The sequence below is a fragment of the Rhinopithecus bieti genome, unplaced genomic scaffold (genome assembly GCF_001698545.2).
Source record: "Rhinopithecus bieti isolate Rb0 unplaced genomic scaffold, ASM169854v2 scaffold_21531, whole genome shotgun sequence".
Taxonomy (NCBI): domain Eukaryota; kingdom Metazoa; phylum Chordata; class Mammalia; order Primates; family Cercopithecidae; genus Rhinopithecus; species Rhinopithecus bieti.
In genome coordinates, this window is record NW_016810386.1 from 755,897 (window position 1) to 778,233 (window position 22,337).

The window sequence follows — 22,337 nt, forward strand, 5'->3', positions numbered from 1 at the left end:
TTATAGTTTCCTGTTGTATATCACTTGGATTTCTCTTGCTGACATGTATATCTCAACATGTGTAAATCAACACTCATCATTTTCCCTCTTCTTTCTATATTTACTGTCTCTGTTAATGGGATCAACAGCCTTCCAGTCATTCAGGTTTGATGATGCCAGCTTTGATTCTCTTTTACCCTAAGTTCATTTTATTCTAAGAACTGTCAGTTTCTCTCTTCCTACTTTCCCATTTCCACCTACCCTAATTTAATTCATGAATTTAAACCTTGATTACCTCTCACTTAGTTTTAGGATCTTCTTGACTAGTAATTTAGACTCCAGTCTTTTTTCCTTTTAGCAAGTTGCACACCACTGCTGAATAATATTTTAAAATATGATAGTCATGTTACATGCTTTTTCAGAAACTTTATGTGTTCCACCAGAGAGACTGTGGTTAATCCACTACAGAGATCTTATCTTACAGGTGTGGATATTGAGACTCAGAATTTTTTTTTTTTATAAAAGCCGTGCATGTGCTAAGTAAATAGCATATTAAGATTAGACCTCATCTCCGATCACTCACGAGTGAATTCTTCCTGCTATTGGAATATGACCCAAACTCCTTAGCATGTTTTTCTTCCCAGTCAGACCCCATTGTGTCTTTTTTTTGAGACAGAGTCTTGCTCTTGTCTCCCAGGCTGGAGTGCAGTGGCACAATCTCGGCTCACTGCAACCTCCGCCTCCCGGGTTCAAACGAGTCTCTTGCCTCAGCCTTCCAAGTAGCTGGGATTATAGGCACGTGCCACCACACCCAGCTAATTTTTTTTTTTTTTTTTTTGAGACGGAGTCTCGCTCTGTCTCCCAGGCTGGAGTGCAGTGGCCGGATCTCAGCTCACTGCAAGCTCCACCTCCCGGGTTCACGCCATTCTCCTGCCTCAGCCTCCAGAGTAGCTGGGACTACAGGCGCCCGCCACCTCGCCCGGCTAGTTTTTTGTATTTTTTTTAGTAGAGACGGGGTTTCACCGTGTTAGCCAGGATGGTCTCGATCTCCTGACCTCGTGATCCGCCCGTCTCAGCCTCCCAAAGTGCTGGGATTACAGGCTTGAGCCACCGCGCCCGGCCTTAATTTTTATATTTTTTAATAGAAACGGGGTTTTACCATATTGGCCAGGCTGGTCTCGAACTCCTGACCTCAGGTGATTCACCTGCTTCAGCCTCCCAAAGTGCTGGGATTACAGGCAAGAGCCACCGTGCTCGGCTGGATACCCATTCTCTAGGCTCCCATAGGCTATCTAACATAATACCCAGCACAATACACCAAAGTTACTCGTGTCTCTCTCCTCCTGTAGTCTACTGGCTTTTGGAAGGAGAAGCTTTTTTCCTCCTCCAATGATTAGTGCATGTCTAATGTCTACTGTGTCACACAGATGTCTACTGTGAGAACCAATCTGCTTAAGGTGGTCACTCTCCTCCACCTCCTCCCGACATTCCCAGGGCACCATGTAGTTAAAAGCTGTGATTAAAATCCTGTTATTCAGTATGTATAAATATTTATTGCATACCTACAATGTGTTAGGCCAACATGATAGGAAAATTTCATTTTGCAATACACTGCCATGCCAGTCTTAGAGGGGTAAATGCATTCTAAGAAAGGGGAACAAATGTAAAGGCTCAATCCTGTTATACCCCAGCTGCAACACTTTAGATATGTTCCACAAAGTTTTGATTCCATTTTCTAATCTCTACAATGAGAAAAGAAGAACACGCTTCCTCCTAACTAATGAAGGTTAAATGAGTTAGGCAGGGAAGCACTCAGCACAGGACCCAGCTCTGCGTGCTCCAAATTAACTGAGATTCTCACACACTGCCTGGACTGACACTGGCTACACGTCATTTGGAGAAACTATATTGACTAGCTTCTCTCCTATCTGAAGCCCATTCTTAACTACAAAAACGTCAGTTCCTGATCCCTACGCAGGATTCGGTCAGCCTCCACACTTACGTTGCCCGAATTACAACGCATTATATAACCCTGCGAATATAAATTTATTCATGGAAACAAGATCAACAGCAAGGCTAAAGTCCGAGTTCTAGTTTCTCTACGGGTTTCTACATGACCTTGGGCGGTCCCTTCTCAAACCCTTGTTCCCCTACCGGAGCCCCAGGCTCCTGGCGTCCCGCACTCACCATAGCGGGCCCAGAGCTTGGGCTGCACATCGGAGCATTCGCGGATTAGGATGGGTAGGTCGGGATTCGCCTTCTTTAGCTCCACATAGCGTTTCTCAATGAAGTCCCTGCGGGGCCGGAGAGAGCGCCGCGCGTGCTGTGGGCGCCGGCTTCCCTCAACTTCAGGGAGATCGAGGTCGTGACCTCGGCGTCCCGAAGCCCGCCCGCCTCACCACGCCGCGCCTCACCTGACGCCCTGGCTGCCGGGCGAGCGCTGACATAAGTGGATGCGAATCTCACGCAGGCCCAGCTTTGCCCCGATTCCTCGACTCGCTGCGGCCGCCGCCATCTTGGCTAATCCCGAAGTCCCCAGTTCCAGGTCTTCGGGCCAAGTTCTGCGGTCTGACCAATCGCGGACCCTCCAGCCTAGGCCTTAGGCCTGATGACGCAGGGGCGGGGTAAAGCTTGGCCAATGATATAAAAGTATTGTAGGCCCGCTGCGAGGTCAATTTCTTTGCGATCGGGGTTGGTCAGAGGGAAAAACAGGAAGCGGAAAGGCTGCGAACGCAAAGCAGTGTGGGTTGATTCTGAGGTGTACTGTGGGAAAGGGCTTGTCGCTGCGGTGTTGCTGTTGGAGACTTGATTGTTGGTGACAGCGAAACAACGATAACAAAATGCCGGAGCGAGATAGTAAGGCTCAGGCCATCCTTTATTTCTTCCCCATGGCACTTGGGGCATTTGGCGCATTATTGTAGCTTCTGAGCTTACGCCGGGTGTGTGTATGTATGTGTGACGCTTGAGCCCGGCGAAGCCGTAGGGTCATAAATGAAGCCGACAGCTCCAAACTCCGGCCCCAGTCCTCACTCCTACTCCAAGTGATGATGGGCAGCTTTTGTCTGTGGATCGCTTTCCCCCAGTACTGTCCCATATTGTTGCGCGTATTCATCTTTTACGTAGTATTTTAGACGTGATTTTCCGGAAGTCTTCTCTCTTCCAGCGCAGGATTAGGGTCCTTTGCTTTGTGCTCCCACAGCTTCTTGTAGTTTCCCATTTCAGCACTTATTTCATTGTGTTGACACTGCCGCTGTTCTTCCTTTTGTTCTGTATTGTTCACTACTATATCTCAAATTTTTGCATAGGAACTGACACATAAGAGCCTGATTAAATTAACGTCAATTCTTTTTGTCAGGTGAGCCGTTCTCCAACCCTTTGGCGCCCGATGGCCACGATGTGGATGATCCTCATTCCTTCCACCAGTGAGTATTTTGTGCTAGGACCATGGAAATGAGTTGGGCGATGAATAGAGAGGTGGTGGTGATGGTCAAAGAATTCTGAATGTCTTGTCATCAAGGATGGTCAAAATTTATACCCGCTGGCCCTTTATCTCTGTGAGCCTTAATTGGATCAGGCCAAGTGCATAAGGGTATTAGAAGGGAAATTCCTGCAGGAAAGGTGTTAAGGTTTTTTGTTTTTTTTAAAAAATACGTGTTGTGTAATTACATATTATGTAGGAATTACTTCTTCCGATAGAAAATTAAAACATAGGAAATAAGGGTAAAATCATCTTTTTTTGTTTTTTTTTTTTTTTGAGACTGAGTTTTGCTCTTGTTGCTCAGGCTGGAATGCAATGGCGCGATCTCGGCTCATGACAACCTCTGCCTCCCGGGTTCAAGCAATTCTGCCTTAGCCTCCCGAGTAGCTGGGATTACAGGCATGTTCCACCACGCCCGGCTAATTTTGTATTTTTAGTAGAGATGGGGTTTCTCCATGTTGATCAGGCTGGTCTTGAAATCCCGACCTCAGGTGATCCACCTGCCTCTGCCTCCCAAAGTGGTGGGATTACAGGCGTGAGCCACCGTGCCCGGCCCATCTTTGATAACATCCCCAATTCATGTTTGGTAAAATCATCTTTGATAACATCCCCAATTCCAATCCATTTCTTTTTTTTTTTCTTTTTCTTTTTTTTTTGAGACGTAGTCTCACTCTGTTGCCCAGGCTGAAGTGGAGTGATGCAATCTCGGCTCACTGCAACCTCTGCCTTCTGAGTTCAAGTGATTATCCTGCCTCAGCCTCCCAAGTAGCTGGGACTACAGGCATATGCCACCACGCACTACTGATTCTTCTTCTTTTTTTTTTTTTTTTTTGTATTTTTAGTAGAGACAGGGTTTCACTATGTTCGTCAGGCTGGTCTTGAACTCCTGGCCTGAAGTGATCCACCCGCCTCGGCCTCCCAAACTGCTGGGATTGCAGGCATGAGCCACCATGCCCAGCCTCAGTCCTTTTCTTAGAAGTAACCACAGTTACCTTTTTTTGTGTATCTTTTCCTCCTGTTGCCCAGGCTGGAGTTCAATGGCACTATTTCTGCTCACTGCAACCTTTACCTCCCAGGCTCAAGCAAGTCTTCTGCCTCAGTTTCCCCAGAAGCTGGGATTACAGGCGTGCACCACCATGCTTGGCTAATTTTTGTCTTATTAGTAGAGACAGGGTTTCACCATGTTGGCCAGGCTGGTCTTGGCCTCCTGACCTCAAATGATCTGCCTGCCTCAGCTGCCCAAAGTGCTGGGATTACAGGCGTGAGCCACCGCGCATGACCCTCCTACTCTTTTTTTAAATGCATTTATACGCATACATGCATGTCTGAGGAAAACACAACATTGCTTTGTGATTTAAAATATTTGAGTTAAATGATACTAGGTTGTATATATCATTTTTGCAACTTGCTTCTTTTTTTTTTTTTTTTTTTTTTTTTGAGACGGAGTCTCGCTCTGTCACCCAAACTGGAGTGCAGTGGCCGGATCTCAGCTCACTGCAAGCTCCGCCTTTCGGGTTCACGCCATTCTTCTGCCTCAGCCTCCCGAGTAACTGGGACTACAGGCACCCGCCACCTCGCCCGGCTAGTTTTTTTTTTTTTGTATTTTTTAGTAGAGATGAGGTTTCACCGGGTTAGCCAGGATGGTCTCAATCTCCTGACCTCGTGATCCGCCCATCTCAGCCTCCCAAAGTGCTGGGATTACAGGCTTGAGCCACCACGCGGCCGCAACTTGCTTCTTTTTAAACCCTGCTCAGTGTTTCTGAGATTATCTTTCATAGCAGTGACAAGCATTCCGTCTTGGCTAAACTTTAGTCAGGTTCCCCAAAGAGTCCTATTTTTCAGCAGGACTCATCCTTGGCCTGCTGAGCACAGTTTTAGCAAGGAAATCAACCCCTGCTCCACCCCCATACCTAACCAAGTTGCTTTTAGTAATTTTCTATAAATTCTCACTTGTCCCTGTTGTATTTGGAATTAAGTTCAGTCTCTCTACTCTATTACAGTGATCTTGACTTCTGTTACAGTAGTCTTCAATAAAGTCTTGGGGGGAAGAGGAACTTGCTTAGATATCAAGGGTGGGAGAAGAGGAGCTGAGTTGGATATCAAGAGTGGAAAAACTTTCTGTGAACTGACTTAGAATTCCTTTTTAAAACTGAGGTCAGCAGGCCAAGGAAGAGCCCTAGTCAGAAGAGAGCTTCAAAGGAGTCTGACTTTAATTTGATCAAGAGAGGAGTCAGTCGTTGTCAGTGTACCAATTAAAATAATCTCTTGTACCATTAGTGCTGTCTTTCCCTCTTTGGGAAACACCATCATGGTTTAGTCTCCAGCTAATAAACACTTAGTCTGTTTCAGACTGATTCTTTTCTTTATTTTTTTGAGACAGAGTCTTGCTGTTTTTCCCCAGGCTGGAGTGTAATACCTTGATCTTGGCTCACTGCAACCTCCGCCTCCCAGGTTCAAGGATTCTCCTGCCTCAGTCTCCCGAGTAGCTGGGATTACAGGCGCCCACCACCATGCCCAGCTAATTTTTTTGTATTTTTAGTAGAGACGGGATTTGACCATATTGGCCATGCTGGTCTCGAATGCCTGACCTCGGGTGATCCTCCCGCCTCAGCCTCCCAGAGTGCGGGGATTATAGGCATGAGCCACTGCACCCAGCCAGACTGATTATTTTCAAGGCTATAGTTGAATTTCCTTTACAGGCCTTCTTATATACATATGTCAGTAATTGGCCTGGCTAAATATAAATAAATGGAGTTGCTGGCTCGTAGGCGATATATTCTTAAATTTTAACAAATACTGTGAAATTGCCCTCCAAATTGGTTATACTGGTTTACATTCTCATCAGCATTATATGAGAGTATCCCCCTCCCAAATTCTCACTCACACTTGATTTATCAAACTTTTTAGTAGTTAACACTCTGATGCATTAAAAGTGGCATATCTAGTTGGGTGCAATGGCTCACACCTATAATCCCAGCACTTTGGGAGGCCAAGGTGGTCAGATCACCTGAGGTCAGGAGTTTTGAGACCAGCCTGGCCAACACGGTAAAACCCCATCGCTAATAAAAATACAAAAATTAGCTGGGTATCGGGAGGCGGAGCTTGCAGTGAGCTGAGATCTGGCCACAGCACTCCAGCCTGGGCAGCAGAGCGAGACTCCGTCTCAAAAAAAAAAAAAAAAAATTAGCTGGGTATGTGTTGGCAGGTACCTGACCTGTAATCCCAGCTACTTGTAGAAGGCTGAGGCCAGGGAGATCACTTTGAACAGGAGCGCCAGGAGGTTGTAGTGGGGCTGAAGCATGCCACTGCCACTCCAGGACGCGGGGCAGCAGAGTGGCAGCAGGAGGGAGACTCTGTCTTAAAAAAAAAAAAAAAAGCCTGGGTGCTGTGGCTTATCCCTACTAATCCCAGCACTTTGGTGTTGGGAGGCCGAGCGGAGCAGATCACCTGAGGTCAGGAGCTTTGAGACCAGCCTGGCCACATGGTGCAAACACCCCCTTTAAATACTTAAATACAAAATTAGCTGGGGGTGTGTTGGCAGGCACGGGGCACCTGTAATTCCCAGGCTTACTTGTGAGGTCTGAGGCAGGAGAATCACTTGAACCAGGAGGCAGAGGTTGTAGTGGGCTGAGATCATGCCACTGCACTCCATCCGGGGCAGCAGAGGGAGACTCTGTCTTCAAAACAAAACAAAACAAAACAAAAAGCGCTGGGTGCTGTGGCTCATCCCTATAATCCCAGCACTTTGGGAGGCCAAGGTGGGCGGATCATAAGGTCAGGAATTCAAGACCAGCCTGGCCAATATGGGTGACAGAGCGAGACTCCATCTCAAAAAAAAAGTGTCATATCTTTGTTTTGATTTGTATTTCCCTGATTTCTGTTAATTTAATAATGATTTTTACGTGTTCCTTTTTCATTTCTTACTGAGTCCTAATATTTAAAGTCTTTGCCTTTCCTTCTAGATCAAAACTCACCAATGAAGACTTCAGGAAACTTCTCATGACCCCCAGGGCTGCCCCTACCTCTGCACCACCTTCTAAGTCACGTCACCATGAGTAAGTCTTTCCGTGATCCAGCCTGTCTCCCAACTTTTTTCTTGCTCCTTCCTATTTCTTTCTACTGAAGTAGAATGACTTTTAATAGTCCCTCAGGTATTTATGCTGCTCTCTAAAGTTTGAGAACTGCCCACCTACAAATACTGATATGGATTTCTGCTTGATTGAAACTGTTACTTTGGTCAGTATTCTAAGTCTTTCTAAAAATCCTCAAGGAGACTTCTTGGGCTTTCTGGGGCTGTGGCAATATTTTGCTATCAGTGAATTTCTTGCCTCTTCTAGGATGCCAAGGGAGTACAATGAGGATGAAGACCCAGCTGCACGAAGGAGGAAAAAGAAAAGGTGAAGGAAGGGTGAAGGGTTTTAGATTTTAAGATAGATGGTGTTTAGGGGAAAGAAGTAGGGGCTAATTGTGAGGCCAGAAACTAAGATTTTTGTCTTGAGGCTCTCTATTTTCTTAATGAAGCATAGTGATACTTAAGTGTGGCAATAGAGGGCTTTGGAATAGGCCTATCTATATTTTAATCTCATCTTCACTAGTTTCTTGGTGGATAACCTAGGCATTTGCTTAGCCTCTCTAATCGATAGAATGGAGATATAGTAGCAATAATAACTTTTGTCAGGATGTCATGAGGATCAGCTGTGAAAGTACACGTAGGCATTTAGCACCAATGCCTGGCATATGGTAACCACGCAATAAATCTTGACTGCCATCATCATTATTATATCATCATCGTTATTTATATGATACAAAAGTTTCCGGACCTGGTACTTGGCTTTTCCTTTATTCTAAGGGTGGACCAGCAAATAGTACGTTCTTAAAATTAGAAGGTGGTAAAAATTCAGAAGATTTTCTGATTTTTGTGTGGAAAAGTCTTATATCTGTAGAGAATTAGTAGAGTTGGGTGGTATTAAAAAGTTCTGAAGTGACAGATGTCCCAAGTTGGGACTGGAAAAGTATATAAACTGGAGAAGGTATAGTTCTGATTTTTGAGTAACTATGAAGAGGTGGCCAGCAGTTCTATCAGGACAAACATGAGCTTTTCTCCATAGACAGTAGGATGGAGATGTAGGGAAGCAAGCAGGAACAGTTCTGTTGACCTTGAGGTAGCAGCTGATGAACCTTACACATTCGCCTTTCTCTGGTCACAGTTACTATGCCAAGCTACGCCAACAAGAAATTGAGAGAGAGAGAGAGCTAGCAGAGAAGTACCGGGATCGTGCCAAGGAACGTAGAGATGGAGTGAACAAAGATTATGAAGAAACCGAGCTTATCAGCACCACAGCTAACTACAGGGCTGTTGGCCCCACTGCTGAGGCGTGAGTACTGAGGGACCAGGGCATGGTTCCCTCAGCATGCCAGAGTATGCAAATACAATGTGAACTCTTCCTCTTTTCTGCTCTGGAGCCTACAATAAGCGATTTCAGAGGCACTTGCCACCCACAAATGACTGTTCTTTTTTTTTTTTGAGGTGGAGTCTTGCTTTGTCACCCAGGCTGGAGTGCAGTGATGCAATTTCGGCTCACTGCAAGCTCCGCCTCCCAGGTTCATGCCATTCTCCTGTCTCAGTCTCCTGAGTAGGTGGGACTACAGGCGCCTGCCACCATGCCTGGCTAATTTTTTGTATTTTTAGTAGAGACAGGGTTTCACCGTATTAGCCAGGCTGGTCTCGATCTCCTGACCTCGTGATCCCCCCGCTTCGGCCTCCCAAAGTGCTGGGATTCCAGGTGTGAGCCTCCACACCTGCCCCCCCTCACTTTTTTATTTTTGTTTTTGGGAGACGGAGTCTTGCTCTTGTTGCCCAGGCTGGAGTGCGGTGGCGCGATCTCAACTCACTGCAGTTTCCACCTCCCATGTTCAGGCGATTCTCTTGCCTCAGCCTCCCAAGTAGCCGGCTGGACTACAGGCGCCCACCACCATGCCCGGCTAAGTTTTTTAGTTTTAGTAGAGACAGGGTTTCACCATTTCGGCCAGGCTGGTCTCAAACTCCTGAACCTTGTGATCTGCCTGCCTTGACCTCCCAAAGTGCTGGGATTATAGGCGTGAGCCACCACGCCCGGCCAGTGCTGTTCTTATGTGGCCTTTTTCATTATATAGGGACAAATCAGCTGCAGAGAAGAGAAGACAGTTGATCCAGGAGTCCAAATTCTTGGGTGGTGACATGGAACACACCCATTTGGTAAAAGGCTTGGATTTTGCTCTGCTTCAAAAGGTGAGTTCTGGTGGTCAGGTGGGGAGTCATACTATCGTGCTGAATGCTCTTGTATGGGTCTGGCAAGATGAGGAGGGAGATTCCTGAGAGTTCAGACTGAGTAGAAGAAGAGCTAACGGTGGGCTCTCTGAAAAGCTGATTGCTACTCATCCTTCAAGTATCAGGCTAAATTTTATTTCCTTGGAGAAGCCTTCCCTGATCACCCAGGTGTGGTTAAGTGTCTCCCTTCACCTCCCACTTCCTGTACCTTTGCATAGCCCTTCTGTTTCACTTACCACAGCAATTATTGCACTTTGTTGAAATTGTTTGTCTCATGCATTGTAAGCTCCATTAGAGTAAGAACAATATCTGTCATGTTTAATATTATATTCTTAGTTCCTGGTACAGTGTGGTGTAGTGGATGTTCAATAAATATATGAAGTGATTGAATGTCCTAACGCTGCTTGCTTTCCTGTTAGGTACGAGCTGAGATTGCCAGCAAAGAGAAAGAGGAAGAGGAACTGATGGAAAAGCCCCAGAAAGAAACCAAGTAAGTAAATATTACAGAAGGGTTGAGAGTTTAGAAAGGTGGGACTTAAAGTTGGAGCACATTTAGCAAAAATAAAACTTTTTTGTCTTTCAGGAAAGATGAGGATCCTGAAAATAAAATTGAATTTAAAACACGTCTGGGTGAGTACAGTTTCTATACTAGTGACTCTGCATTCTAGGTGAATTATAGGGAATTTAATGCTCTGGGAAGGATATGCTTCTCCTTTCCCCCAACCTCCTTTCCTCTTTCTTTCTTTTTGAGACAGGGTCTCAGTTAATTGCCCAGGCTGGAGTGCAGTGGTGTGATCATGGCTCTCTGCAGCCTTGACCTCCTGGACTCAGCCTCTTGTGTAGCTGGCACCACAGGCATGTGCCACCATACCTAGCTAATTTTTATTTTTTGCAGAGATGGGGCTCTCTGTATATTGCCCAGGCCGGTCTCAAACTCCTGGGCTCAAGTGATCCTCCTGCCTTGACCTTCCAAAGAGCCGAGAGTCTTTCTTGCCCCCAAAACAACTAACTCCCATAAAATACTCTAATAGGACTCAGACATAGACTTAATTATTTCATATGTCATTTATGTCTCCTCGGGTACATTGAAAGATTTTTCAGTTTGGGGCTTATGAATTAAAAGAAGTAACATGGTTAGTGATTAAAAAGTTCAAAATTTGGAATCGGAGAGACCTGAGTTTAAACCTTGATGATGAAACTGCATTAAGTGTATGATGTTAGGCAACTGACTTTGCTTCTGTTTGTTCATCTGTAAAACTTGGGTTATTATTTACCACATGACTTTATTGTAGGGATGAAGAAAAATGAAATCTATAACATGCCTATCATATTGAGCAGGTAGTATAGCTGTTTTTTCCATCATCATCAATATTACCTTAAACTTCATCCTTCTTCCTCAAGACTTAATACAATACAGGTGCATAGTGCCCTTGAAGAGGCAATGTAGAAGAGTGGACAAGAGCCCAGGCTTTCGAGTTACACTGCCTGGTTCCATTCTTTGCTCCATTACTTAGTAGATACATGACTTTAGGTAAATTACTTAAATCTCAGCCATAGTATTCTTATCGGTAAAAAGGATGATGTCCACTTCACAGGGCTGTTGTAAAGATTAAGTGAAACAAAGCTTGCATAGCACTTGGCATGGTGGCTAGCACAGAGTAAGCACATAAGTGACAGCTGTTCTTGTAGATCTTGGCTACTTGCTGCTCTTCTTCTTGTAGGCCGCAATGTTTACCGAATGCTTTTTAAGAGCAAAGCATATGAGCGGAATGAGTTGTTCCTGCCAGGCCGCATGGCCTATGTGGTAGACCTGGATGATGAATATGCTGACACAGATATCCCCACCACTCTTATCCGCAGCAAGGCTGATTGCCCCACCATGGAGGTGAGTGAATGGAATCTTAAGAGCCTATCGTGTGAGCCTCAAGCCTGGGAATCAGCCTGGCCTCTGCCCTGTGTCCCTCATCCACCATGTCACCAAGTCCTGTTCACTTTTACCTCTTAAATCTCAGCTGAATCCATTCACTTTTCTACTTCTTCACCAATAACATTCCAGTCTAAGCTATAATCATTTGCTAGAACTATTACTATTTTTTTTTTTTTTGAGACCAATTCTCACTCTGTCACCCAGGATGGAGTGCAGTGGTGCTATCTCGGCTCACTGCAACCTCTGCTTCCCAGGTTCAAGCAATTCTCCTGCCGCAGCCTTCCAAGTAGCTGAAACTACAGGCATTCATCATCACACCTGGCTAATTTTATTTTTAGTAGAGACTGGGTTTTACCATATTGACTAGGCTGTTCCTGACCTTAAGTGATCCATCGGTCTTGGCCTCCCAAAGTGCTGGGATTACAGGCATGAGCCACTGCGCCAGGCCTCTGGAACTATTAAGAAGGCTTCTAATTGGTTTCCGCACTTCACTTCCACTCTAATTGGTTTCCACACTTCCACTCTGATTTGTTATTTTATCTCTTTATTGAGGTGTTCTTCACATGCCATATAATTCATCCTTTAAAAAGAATTTTTTTAAAACATTTTTGTGGGTATATTGTAGGTAGATTTATTATTTATTTATGAGGTACATGAGATGTTTTGATACAGGCATATAATGTATAATAATCACATCATGGAAAATGGGGTATCCATCCCCTTGAACATTTTATCTTTTATGTTACAAAGAGTCCATTTATACTCTTTCAGTTGTTTTACAATGTGTAATTATTCCTACCTATAATCACCCTGTTGTGCTATCATATAGTAGGCCTTATTCATTCTTTCTTTTTTGTTACCTATTAACCACCCCTACCTCCCTTACCCTTCTAAAATACACAGTTTGGCTGGGTGCAGTGGCTCACGCCTGTAATCCCAGCACTTTGGGAGGCTGAGGCATGAGGATCACTTGAGGTTAGGAGTTCAAGACCAGCTGGGCCAACATTGTAAAACCCCATCTCTACTACAAATTAGCCAGGCCCGGCGGTATGTGCCTGTAATCCCAGTTACTCAGAAGGCTGAGGCATGAGAATTGCTTGAACCCAGAAGGTAGAGGTTGCAGTGAGCCAAGATTGTGCCACTGCATTCTAGCCTGGGTGACAGAGTAAGACTCTGTCTCCAAATAAATAAATTAAAATGTAAATTTTTGTCTCACTACAGTTTAACAGCTTTTAGTGGTATCTCATTCTTAGGATAAAGAGCAAAATCTTTACCATACCTGTGAGCCTGTGCAACATCTGGCCTTTCTAGAATGTTCTAGACTCCTTTCTTGAATGTTCTTGATTCACTTTTGATGCAGGACTTTTGTGCAGGGCTGTTTTATCTCTCTGAAATATCCTTTCACAGCACTTCCTTTCCGTCCCTTCACCTACTGTATTGTAATTCAGTCTTTAGTTTGTTAAGTGAATGAATGAATAAATGAAGAGATTCCTGCTCAGTGGTTTAACATTCTTATTTCTTGCTATTTTCAGGCCCAGACCACACTGACCACAAATGACATTGTCATTAGCAAGCTTACCCAGATCCTTTCATACCTGAGGCAGGGAACCCGTAACAAGAAGCTTAAGAAGAAGGATAAAGGTACCTGGAGGGTTAGAGAGAGAAACCTTACCCACAGAGGGCATTTGGTGGTAAAACCAAGGTCTCCTGGAGCTTTCTGTCTCCAGAATATTGAGAGGCTCCTGGGAAGCAGAGAAAAATGAGAGTACTGGAGCATTGGCAAGGAGACAGTTACAACCAGATTCTGTCTCCTTAATCTACCTAAGAAGCAATGGTCAGGTCTGAAGCATGAGGGATGGAGAGTGGGTAGCTTATGTCCCATTTATTTATTTATTTTTTTAAAGATGTATTTTGGTGAAAACCAGAAAACCTAGACAAATTCTAAAAAGGCTCTAACACTTGACCCACATTTTATTTATTTATTTTTGAGACAGAGTCTCGCCGTGTCACCCAGGCTGGAGTACAGTGGTGCAATCTCGGCTCACTGCAACCTCTGCCTCCTGGGTTCAAGTGATTCTTCTGCCTCAGCCTCCCAAGTAGCTGGGACTATAAGCATGCGTCACCATGCCTGGCTAATTTTTTTATTTTTAGTAGAGATGGGGTTTCACCATATTGGCCCGGCTGGCCTCAAACTCCTGACCTCGTGATCTGCCCACATTGGCCTCCCAAAGTCCTGGGATTACAGGCATGAGCCACCGCTCCTGGCCTTATTTTTATTATATTTATTTATTTATTTTGAGATGAGTCTCATTCTGTTGCCCAGGCTGGAGTACAGTGATTCCATCTTGACTCGCTGCAACCTCTGCTTCCTGGGGTTAAGCAATTCTCTTGCCTCAGCCTCCTGAGTAGCTGGGATTACAGGCGCCCACCATCACACCTGGCTAATTATTTTGTATTTTTATTAGAGATGGGGTTTCACCGTATTAGCCAGGCTGGTCTTGAACTCCTGACCCCAAGTTCAAGACTCGCCTCAGCCTCCCGAAGTGCTGGGATTACAGGCGTGAGCCACCGCACTCAGCCTTGACCCACATTTTAAACAGAAGATGTTTAAAAGGGCATTAAGAGCTGGAGAGGATGGTGAAGTTCAGTGGAAATTAACTGAGGAGTATGTTCCTGACTCCCCTCTTTAAATTTCAGGGAAGCTAGAAGAGAAGAAACCTCCTGAGGCTGACATGAAGTATGTATCCTAGCCCCTGGCATCTGATCAGAGGGAGGGGGTTTCTGCATTTCTTGTGTCTGGCATTTTAGGGAGGCGTTGACATGAGAATCTGGAGAAATGGTCAGAGGAAGCGAAGGTGTGTGTGTGAATTTGGCCAGCTAGTGATCTCCATTTTCCCAGTATTTTTGAAGACATTGGGGATTACGTACCCTCCACAACCAAGACACCTCGGGACAAGGAGCGGGAGAGATATCGGGAACGGGAGCGTGATCGGGAGAGAGACAGAGACCGTGACCGAGAGCGAGAGCGAGAACGAGATCGAGAACGAGAGCGAGAGCGGGACCGAGAGAGAGAAGAGGAAAAGAAGAGACACAGCTACTTTGAGAAGCCAAAAGTAGATGATGAGGTGAGATGTGGGCCCTTAGTACCAGATGATGGAGTTGCCCCTCTCTGGAAATGTGAGCAAGGTTGGGTAAGGAATTGATTCAAACTTGGGGGAGGGATGAGTACGAATCTCTCATGGTAACACTAACCTTACATTTTGTGTTCTTTCCAGCCCATGGATGTTGACAAAGGTGAGTTGTATCCACAGCATCTCACAGTTGCTCTAGCAGTCCTGCTTTCCCCTGGGCTGAGAGTTTGACCTAGGGCTCAGAGCTGGCAACGGAAGGATTTGGGGACTTACTGGTTCTGGGTTCTCGTAAGAACCGTGTCTTGCTTTATGGAATAGGTGGAGTTCCCTCCACCTTCCTGGGCCATGGCAGGGCATATTTGGTCTTAGATACAATTCCTGTGGCCCTGGGGTTCTGAGGAGGTGAGGTAGAGGTCAAGTATGGAATGTTCTGGATACCCTACCCTAATCTCAACCAGAGTAACTCATTATTTATTGGAGTTTGTTTAAGACTTTGTCAGACAAACAGGTTCTATGCCTTAAAAAATGTTTCTTAGGCCAGGCACGGTGGCTCACGCCTGTAATCCCAGCACTTTGGGGGGCCGAGACGGGCGGATCACGAGGTCAGGAGATCGAGACCATCCTGGCTAACACGGTGAAACCCCGTCTCTACTAAAATACAAAATTAGCTGGGCGTGGTGGCGGGCGCCTGTAGTCCCAGCTACACGGAAGGTTGAGGCAGGAGAATGGCATAAACCCGGGAGGCGGAGCTTGCAGTGAGTGGAGATCGTACCACTGCACTCCAGCCTGGGCGACAGAGCGAGACTCCGTCTCCAAAAAAAAAAAAAATGTTTCTTAAGTGTGTTGTGGGGAGGAGGTTGTAAGAGCCTCAGTTCAAGGTCTGGGCAGAGTTCTCTTTTCTCCTAGGACCTGGGTCTGCCAAGGAGTTGATCAAGTCCATCAATGAAAAGTTTGCTGGGTCTACTGGCTGGGAAGGCACAGAATCATATCCTTTATTTTAATGTGTTCCTGGGTTCCAGAGAACTGATCTGTTTACTCCAACCCCCTCTGCCTCCCTGCTCCCTCCTGCCCCACCCCACTCCTTCCCTTTTATGCTGAATTTTTGACAGAAGGAAACCATCCCTTGTTCCTTCCCAGAGCACCCATAACAGCTGACAGCCCTCTCATAATTTTCATGTTGGGGCTTCTAGCCTTTGGTCCCTCCTGGCTGAAGCTTTACAGCAATAGGTGGAATCTTGTCTAGTGTTTTCTTTAACATAGCATATGCTGAAGAAGCCAGAAGACAAAAAGCAGCTGGGAGATTTCTTTGGCATGTCCAACAGTTATGCAGAGTGCTACCCAGCCACGTATGTGAAACCTGGTTAAGGAAGGAGGCTGGGATGATTGGGGAACAAGTTGGGGGTGAAATGGAAATTGATTTGCTAAGTTCCAGGGCTACTTTTTTTTGTTTGTTTGTTTTTGTTTGTTTGTTTTGTTTTTGAGACAGAGTCTGACTCTGTTGCCCAGGCTGGAGTGCAATGGCGTAATCTCGGCTCACTGCAACCACCACCTCCTGGGTTCAAGCGATTCTCCTGCCTCATCCTCCCAAGTAGCTGGGATTATAGGCATGCATCACCACACCTGGCTAGTTTTTGTATTTTTAGTAGAGATGCAGTTTCACCATGTTGGCCAGGCTGGTCTTGAACTCCTGACCTCAAGTCATCTGCCCGCCTCAGCCTCCGAAAGTGTGGGGATTACAGGAGTGAACCACTGCACCTGGCCCAAGGCTACTTCTTACTTGGATGAACTATTTTATTAGGCTTTGAGTGGGAGGTCAAGGGGGTGGTCATTCCTATGCAGATAGCCTCTTAGTCGGGTAGGTTTCCAGATGAAGCATAGGGTCAGGGTGTTTAACTGTTTAACTCTTGCTTCTCCTTAGGATGGATGACATGGCTGTGGATAGTGATGAGGAGGTGGATTATAGCAAAATGGACCAGGTATGTAGTTAGAAGGATGGTGGGCGCCTTTGGGTAGTTATTATTATTATTATTTTTTACATATATCTCCTTCCCCACTCCTAAAAAATCTATCTCATTTACTGGGCTCCACCCTCCTTTAGTTGCAGCAGTAGAAACAGCAGCATTGAGGATCATGAGCAGCTTAACTATTTCAGAGTCTTTGCACAAGATCAAATGACATAGGGTCAAAAATCTATTTTTTATTTCCTATAGCAAAGTGCCAGGCTTTGATTCCCATGGTAGGCAGTAAGCAAGCATCAATGCATAAGTAGAAAGGGCAGAAAAAATTGCAGTCTTTGGAAAATAACTAAATTTTATTCTAGCCGGGATTGAAGTTTTCCTCTAAGTCTTAAGCAAAATTAAAAAGAAAAAACCACTAATGCCACTAATAGTGAAGAAATCTCTATTCTTCCCCTTAGTTCTTTGTATTGAAATAGCATAGTTTAATCTTGGACCCTTGTTTAATCCTGTCTCTACCATTTATTAGTTTTGTGAACTTGCCAAGTTCTTTTAGTGTTTATGCCTGAATTTCCTCATCAGGAAAATGGAGAGAAGTATAGTTCCCTCTTCATAGATTTTTTAATGAGAATTAAATGAGATAATGCATTTAGTGTACAGAATAATGCCTGTCACATAGTATGTAATAGGCATTTATTATTACATATCAGGGTATGATTTATGAATTGTGGAACCTGGGATTATGGGAGAGTCTGGCTTCAATCAATGGCTGAAATTTCATTATCACTGACATCTCTTCCTTCCTCATCCCCCCATTCTGTCCTGCAACAGGGTAACAAGAAGGGGCCCTTAGGCCGTTGGGACTTTGATACCCAGGAAGAATACAGCGAGTATATGAACAACAAAGAGGCTTTGCCCAAGTGAGTCGGTACTGAATATGGGCAGGGTGTGAGGAGGGGTGTGGGGATTTGGTGGAATAGTGCACATAAGGTTAGAGGGTATGGTCTGGCTGAGATATTCCCAATTAAGTTCTTTGCCCACATGACCCTGGGAAAACCTCGCCACTGCTATGCAGTCTCTGATGCATTCTTTCCCAACTGTGCTTTTTTCAGGGCTGCATTCCAGTATGGTATCAAAATGTCTGAAGGGCGGAAAACCAGGCGCTTCAAGGAAACCAATGACAAAGCAGAGCTTGATCGCCAGTGGAAGAAGATTAGTGCAGTAAGTAGGATGGCCCCTTGGGTGGGAGGGTTTCAGCTGGGAGAAGACATTAGCCTGCAGATTCAGGAACAGGCAAGGGGCTGGAGAGCCATGGAAATGAGAGGTCAGCCTTGGGCCTCACGTGAGCTTAGATGGGCAGCTCGGTGATAGACTATCCTGTTCCTTTTGCAGATCATTGAGAAGAGGAAGAAGATGGAAGCTGATGGGTGAGCAGCATTATTCTTCCTCTGGGGGACTGGTGGGAATTGCTTAGTGTATTGATCTTATGCTGACCCATTTCTCCTTCCATTGCAGGGTTGAAGTCAAAAGACCAAAATATTAATCACCAGTTACAACTGGAGACCCTCCACAAGGATATGCTTCCCACTGTTTTCTTTCTACAATTTCCAAAGGTTGCAAGATGTTTTTTGGTGGATGAATATAAAATTTTATTGTGTAATTACTTGGTTCCATTAAAATTGGTTAACTTGCTAGCTTCTCTGTTGAGCATGTCCCCTCCAGTGCCCTTGAAGCACCAAGAACACTAATTCCACTGGTTGTGTAGAATCATATGCAGAAAGCCATCAGTCCTTTCCTGAGCTGTGGTTCTAGATTGCTAGACATGAAGGATGCTTTCTAGCCAGTGTGCCTAGTAGAGAAGGGAATAATGATCCTCACTGATGGGCAAGAGGTGGATAAAGGAATGTAAGGATGATTGGTTTCAAATGTCAGACTCATTCAGGCCCATCTTCAGGCGTAGTCCCTGGACAAAGATTTCTTGGATCCTGCAGTCAGCCTAATGGGCTGCTAATCTGATCCCCAGGCTGTGAAGGACTGGGCTCTGGATGAAGGCATCTAATGAAAATCACTTATGGGTGACAACCAAAACCTTTTATGAGTTTATGTCTTCCTATGAGCTTTATTAATGTTGAGTACAAATCACTGCCTCCTTGGCTAAAAGTGTAACCTTACGGAAGTGCTTTGGGTTTAGAGCTAATATGGTGTGGCCCTGCAGGTACAGGAATTCCTATCCTAAGCCAGAAGGGTTTGGTGCCCCTCATCACCCTGAAACATTTGCCAAGGCCCAGAATAGGTCTGTTGGCCTTTGAATCACACCATTCCCTTCCCTTTTCTTCCTTTCTGCTCATTACCAGCACTTTGGTCTGGTTCCCATCATTAGGTGTCACTACTGCTTCCTGGCTAGATGCCAGGCTGCCACTGTCTACCCTGAGCCCAAGATTTGTGGCCTCACCACATCCAAGAAAGCTAGAAAGTCACCTTAGCCTTGTCTTTGACTGTATTCACCTTGGTAGGACAGGTATTTGTGAGGAAGCCAGCATTGTGCATGGCACATAAGAGGCTGAAATTGGGCCTTGCTGCACTAGCACCTAGAATGGCTAATTTCAGACAAATGACACCATGGTTCCATGGATGTAGGCAGCAGTCCCAATTATTAAAAATGGTCACAGAGACATGGCACAGATGAAGACATCTGGAGAGTCACTAAAAGCAAGACCTGGGGGTTGACTGTTGGTTTAAAATTCCGTTTCTGAGGCCAGGCTCGATGACTCATGTCCCCAGTCTCAGTGCTTCGGGAGGCCAAAGCAGGAGAGTCGCTTGAGGCCAGGAGTTCGTGAGCCTATAGCTATGTAGGAGGATAGAACCGAAGAGTTCAAGGCTGTGGTGAGCTATGATCACACCACTGCATTCCCAGCCTGGGTGACAGAGCAAAACCTTGATTTAAAAAAATTAAGAGGCTGGGTGCAGTGGCTCACGCCTATAATCCTAGCACTTTGGGAGGCTGAGGTGGGAAGACAGGTCAAGACTTCAAGGCCAGGTTGGGCAACACAGTGAGTTAGTTTCTACAAAATATACAAAAATTGGCCAGGCGCGGTGGCTCACACCTGTAGTCCCAGCACTTTGGGAGGCCGAGGCGGGCGCATCACGAGGTTAGGAGTTTGAGACCAACCTGGCCAACATGGTGAAACCCTATCTCTACTAAAGATACAAAAAATTAGCAGGGTGTGGTGGCATGCACCTGTAATCCCATCTACTCCTTAGGCTGAGGCAGGAAAATCGCTTGAACCCGGGAGAAGGAGGTTGAAGTGAGCCGAGATGGAGTCATTTGCACTCCAGCCAGGGCGAGACTCTGTCTCAAAAAAAAAAAAAAAAAAAAAAAAAAAAAAAAAAAAAGGCGTGGTACCGCATGCCTGTAGTTCCAGCTACTCCGGGGGATCGCTTGAGCCGAGAGGTGATCGTGCCACTGCACTCCAGCCTGCGCGACAGAGCAAGACCCTGTCTCAAAGCAAAACGAAACAAAAAAATTCTTGGGAACTGGGCACTGCTTGTCCAGCTCACTGAGTTTCTGTAGACAAATTGTAGGAACTGGCACAGCAAACTGGCCACAAAGATGTTAGGGGCGTGGATAGCAGCTGCTTGAGCTGCCTGCTGTCCGAGACTCCTGTATGTCATCGCGCAGCGTGGGATTTTGCGGCTTCCTGGCAGCCCTGGCTGTCGCTTGACTTGATCTTGGGTTTCACCAAGCCACGAAGGACTAGCGTCCCTCTCTCCTATCCCAAGGGCATTAAGCCTGTCTGAAGTAGGAGAGTAAAAACTTACACGCAGTTCCCAACTTTACGTGTCGTGACTAGGGAGGGAATTGACGGTTGCACAGTTTACCTAGGCCAAACTGGGCCACAGCCCGACAAGGAAGTAGCAGATCTCTCAAGCGCAGTTCCTTCGCTGAGCTCCACCCACACCAGCAGAGGCCAACCGACCTCTCCTGTAAGAGGGAGAACGTCCCGGCGACACTTCCGGCCCCGCCCCCCGGGGCGGAAGCGGAGTCCCAGGCTACTCCGCCCGCGGTGTGGGTGGTTCCGAGGCTGACTGCCCTGCGGCGGCGCGGCTCGCAGTCCTCAGCATGGACCGCACTTGTGAAGAGAGGCCCGCTGAGGATGGGAGCGACGAGGACGACCCAGACTCCATAGAAGCCCCGACCCGGATCCGGGACACTCCGGAAGACATCGTGCTGGAAGCTCCGGCCAGTGGGCTGGCGTTCCATCCGGCCCGTGACCTACTGGCTGCAGGGGACGTGGACGGAGACGTGTTCGTGTGAGTGCGGGGCAGGGCCGGGGGCGCTGGGTCTGGAAGCTCCCCGGGGATGGAGCTGGGAACAGGAGAGGGGAGAGAAAGTTGCAGGGAGACAAATTTTGCGAGATTGATTGGGTCCGATTCATTCAGTAACATTCAGCTCTTATATCACACCAATCTGTTGAAAGAACTGGAATGTCGTGACAGAGCCCAGAGACCGTAGTAGGACAGAAAGCCCTTTAAGGCCTTGTTATTTCCCAGCGGATTATTATTTATTTACTTACCTATTTATTTTTGAGACGGAGTCTTGTTCTGTCGCCCAGGCTGAAGTGCAGTGGCGCGATCTGGGCTCACTGCAACCTCTCCCTTCCGGATTCAAGCAATTCTCTGCCTCAGCCTCCAGAATAGGTGGGATTACAGGCGCCCGCCACCATGTCCGGCTAATTTTTTTGTATTTGTAGTAGAGACGGGGTTTCACCATCTTGGCCAGGCTGGTCTTGAACTTCTGACCTCGTGATCCACCTGGCTCGGCCACCCAGAGTGCTGGGATTATAGGCGTAAACCACTGCGCCCGGCCTCCTACCGGATTATTATATTGTGCCCGAAATAGGCTCAGCAGACCCCTTTAATTGATTTTTCAAACCAGAAATCTTGGCTCACGCCTGTAATCCCAGCACTTTAGGAGGCCGAGGTGGGCGGGTCACCTGAGAGGCTGGAGCTCCAGACCAGCCTGTCCAACATGGTGAAACCCCGTCTCTACTAAAAATACAAAAATTAGCCGGGTGTGATGGCGCGGGCCTGTAATCCCAGCTAGGCGGGAGGCTGTGGCAGGAGAATCGCTTGAACTTGGGCAGTGGAGGTTGCAGTGAGCCAAGATCGCGCCACTGCACTCCAGCTTGGACGACAGAGTGAGACTCAAAAAGAAAACAACATAGGCCAGGGGCAGTGGCTCCCGCCTGTAATCCCAGCACTTTGGGAGGCTGAGGCGGGCTGAACACAAGGTCAAGAGATCCAGGCCAGCCTGGCCAACATGGTGAAACCCCGTCTCTGCTAAAAATAGAAAAATTAGCTGGGCGTGGTGGCACACGCCTGTAGTCCCAGCTACTTGGGAGGCTGAGGCAGGAGAATCACTTGAACGCGGGAGGCAGAGGTTGCAGTGAGCTGAGATCGCGCCACTGCAGTCCAGGCTGGCGGCAGAGACTCCATTTAAAAAAAAAAAAAAAAAAAAAAAAAAAAAAAAAAAAAAAAATTTGGAAAAAACCCCCTTGTG

The 22,337-nt window shown here is 46.3% G+C and overlaps 3 protein-coding genes across 3 annotated transcripts in view; 2 read left to right on the plus strand and 1 right to left on the minus strand.

Annotated features, from left to right (window-relative positions):
• Nucleotides 1-1,498: 1,498 nt before the first annotated feature.
• On the minus strand, nucleotides 1,499-2,691 carry NDUFA2 (NADH:ubiquinone oxidoreductase subunit A2). The gene is made up of 3 exons (XM_017891738.1): nucleotides 2,394-2,691; nucleotides 2,167-2,273; nucleotides 1,499-1,623 (listed from the first exon to the last, which is right to left on the minus strand). Exons 1-3 carry the CDS (start codon nucleotides 2,492-2,494, stop codon nucleotides 1,514-1,516), a joined length of 318 nt encoding a protein of 105 aa, XP_017747227.1. The 5' UTR covers nucleotides 2,495-2,691; the 3' UTR covers nucleotides 1,499-1,513.
• Nucleotides 2,692-2,694: 3 nt separating this feature from the next.
• Nucleotides 2,695-18,471, plus strand: IK (IK cytokine). Its single transcript, XM_017891739.1, is given in 20 exon segments — nucleotides 2,695-2,835; nucleotides 3,335-3,401; nucleotides 7,420-7,512; nucleotides 7,795-7,854; nucleotides 8,665-8,832; nucleotides 9,611-9,725; nucleotides 10,184-10,254; nucleotides 10,348-10,394; nucleotides 11,486-11,649; nucleotides 13,224-13,332; nucleotides 14,389-14,428; nucleotides 14,591-14,816; nucleotides 14,967-14,985; nucleotides 15,729-15,826; nucleotides 16,083-16,168; nucleotides 16,741-16,798; nucleotides 17,609-17,697; nucleotides 17,890-17,998; nucleotides 18,170-18,204; nucleotides 18,293-18,471. Coding segments are annotated over 20 exon segments (1,698 nt in total). The 5' UTR covers nucleotides 2,695-2,819; the 3' UTR covers nucleotides 18,321-18,471.
• Nucleotides 18,472-20,668: 2,197 nt separating this feature from the next.
• LOC108541986 (WD repeat-containing protein 55) overlaps nucleotides 20,669-22,337 on the plus strand; it is a 5,668-nt gene continuing 3,999 nt past the window's right edge. Inside the window, exon 1 of the mRNA XM_017891740.1 lies at nucleotides 20,669-21,088. Coding sequence (XP_017747229.1) covers nucleotides 20,898-21,088 — 191 coding nt within the window. The 5' untranslated portion in view covers nucleotides 20,669-20,897. The remainder of the gene's footprint in view (nucleotides 21,089-22,337) is intronic.

Coding starts and splice junctions, on each gene's coding strand:
- NDUFA2 (XM_017891738.1), bottom strand. CDS start 2,494: ATGGCGGCGGCCGCAGCGAGTCGAGGAATCGGGGCAAAGCTGGGCCTG. Junction 2,274..2,393: donor CCCGGCAGCCAGGGCGTCAG/GTGAGGCGCGGC, acceptor CCGGCCCCGCAG/GGACTTCATTGAGAAACGCT. Junction 1,624..2,166: donor CAAGCTCTGGGCCCGCTATG/GTGAGTGCGGGA, acceptor CCCCTTTCTTAG/AATGCATTTACCCCTCTAAG.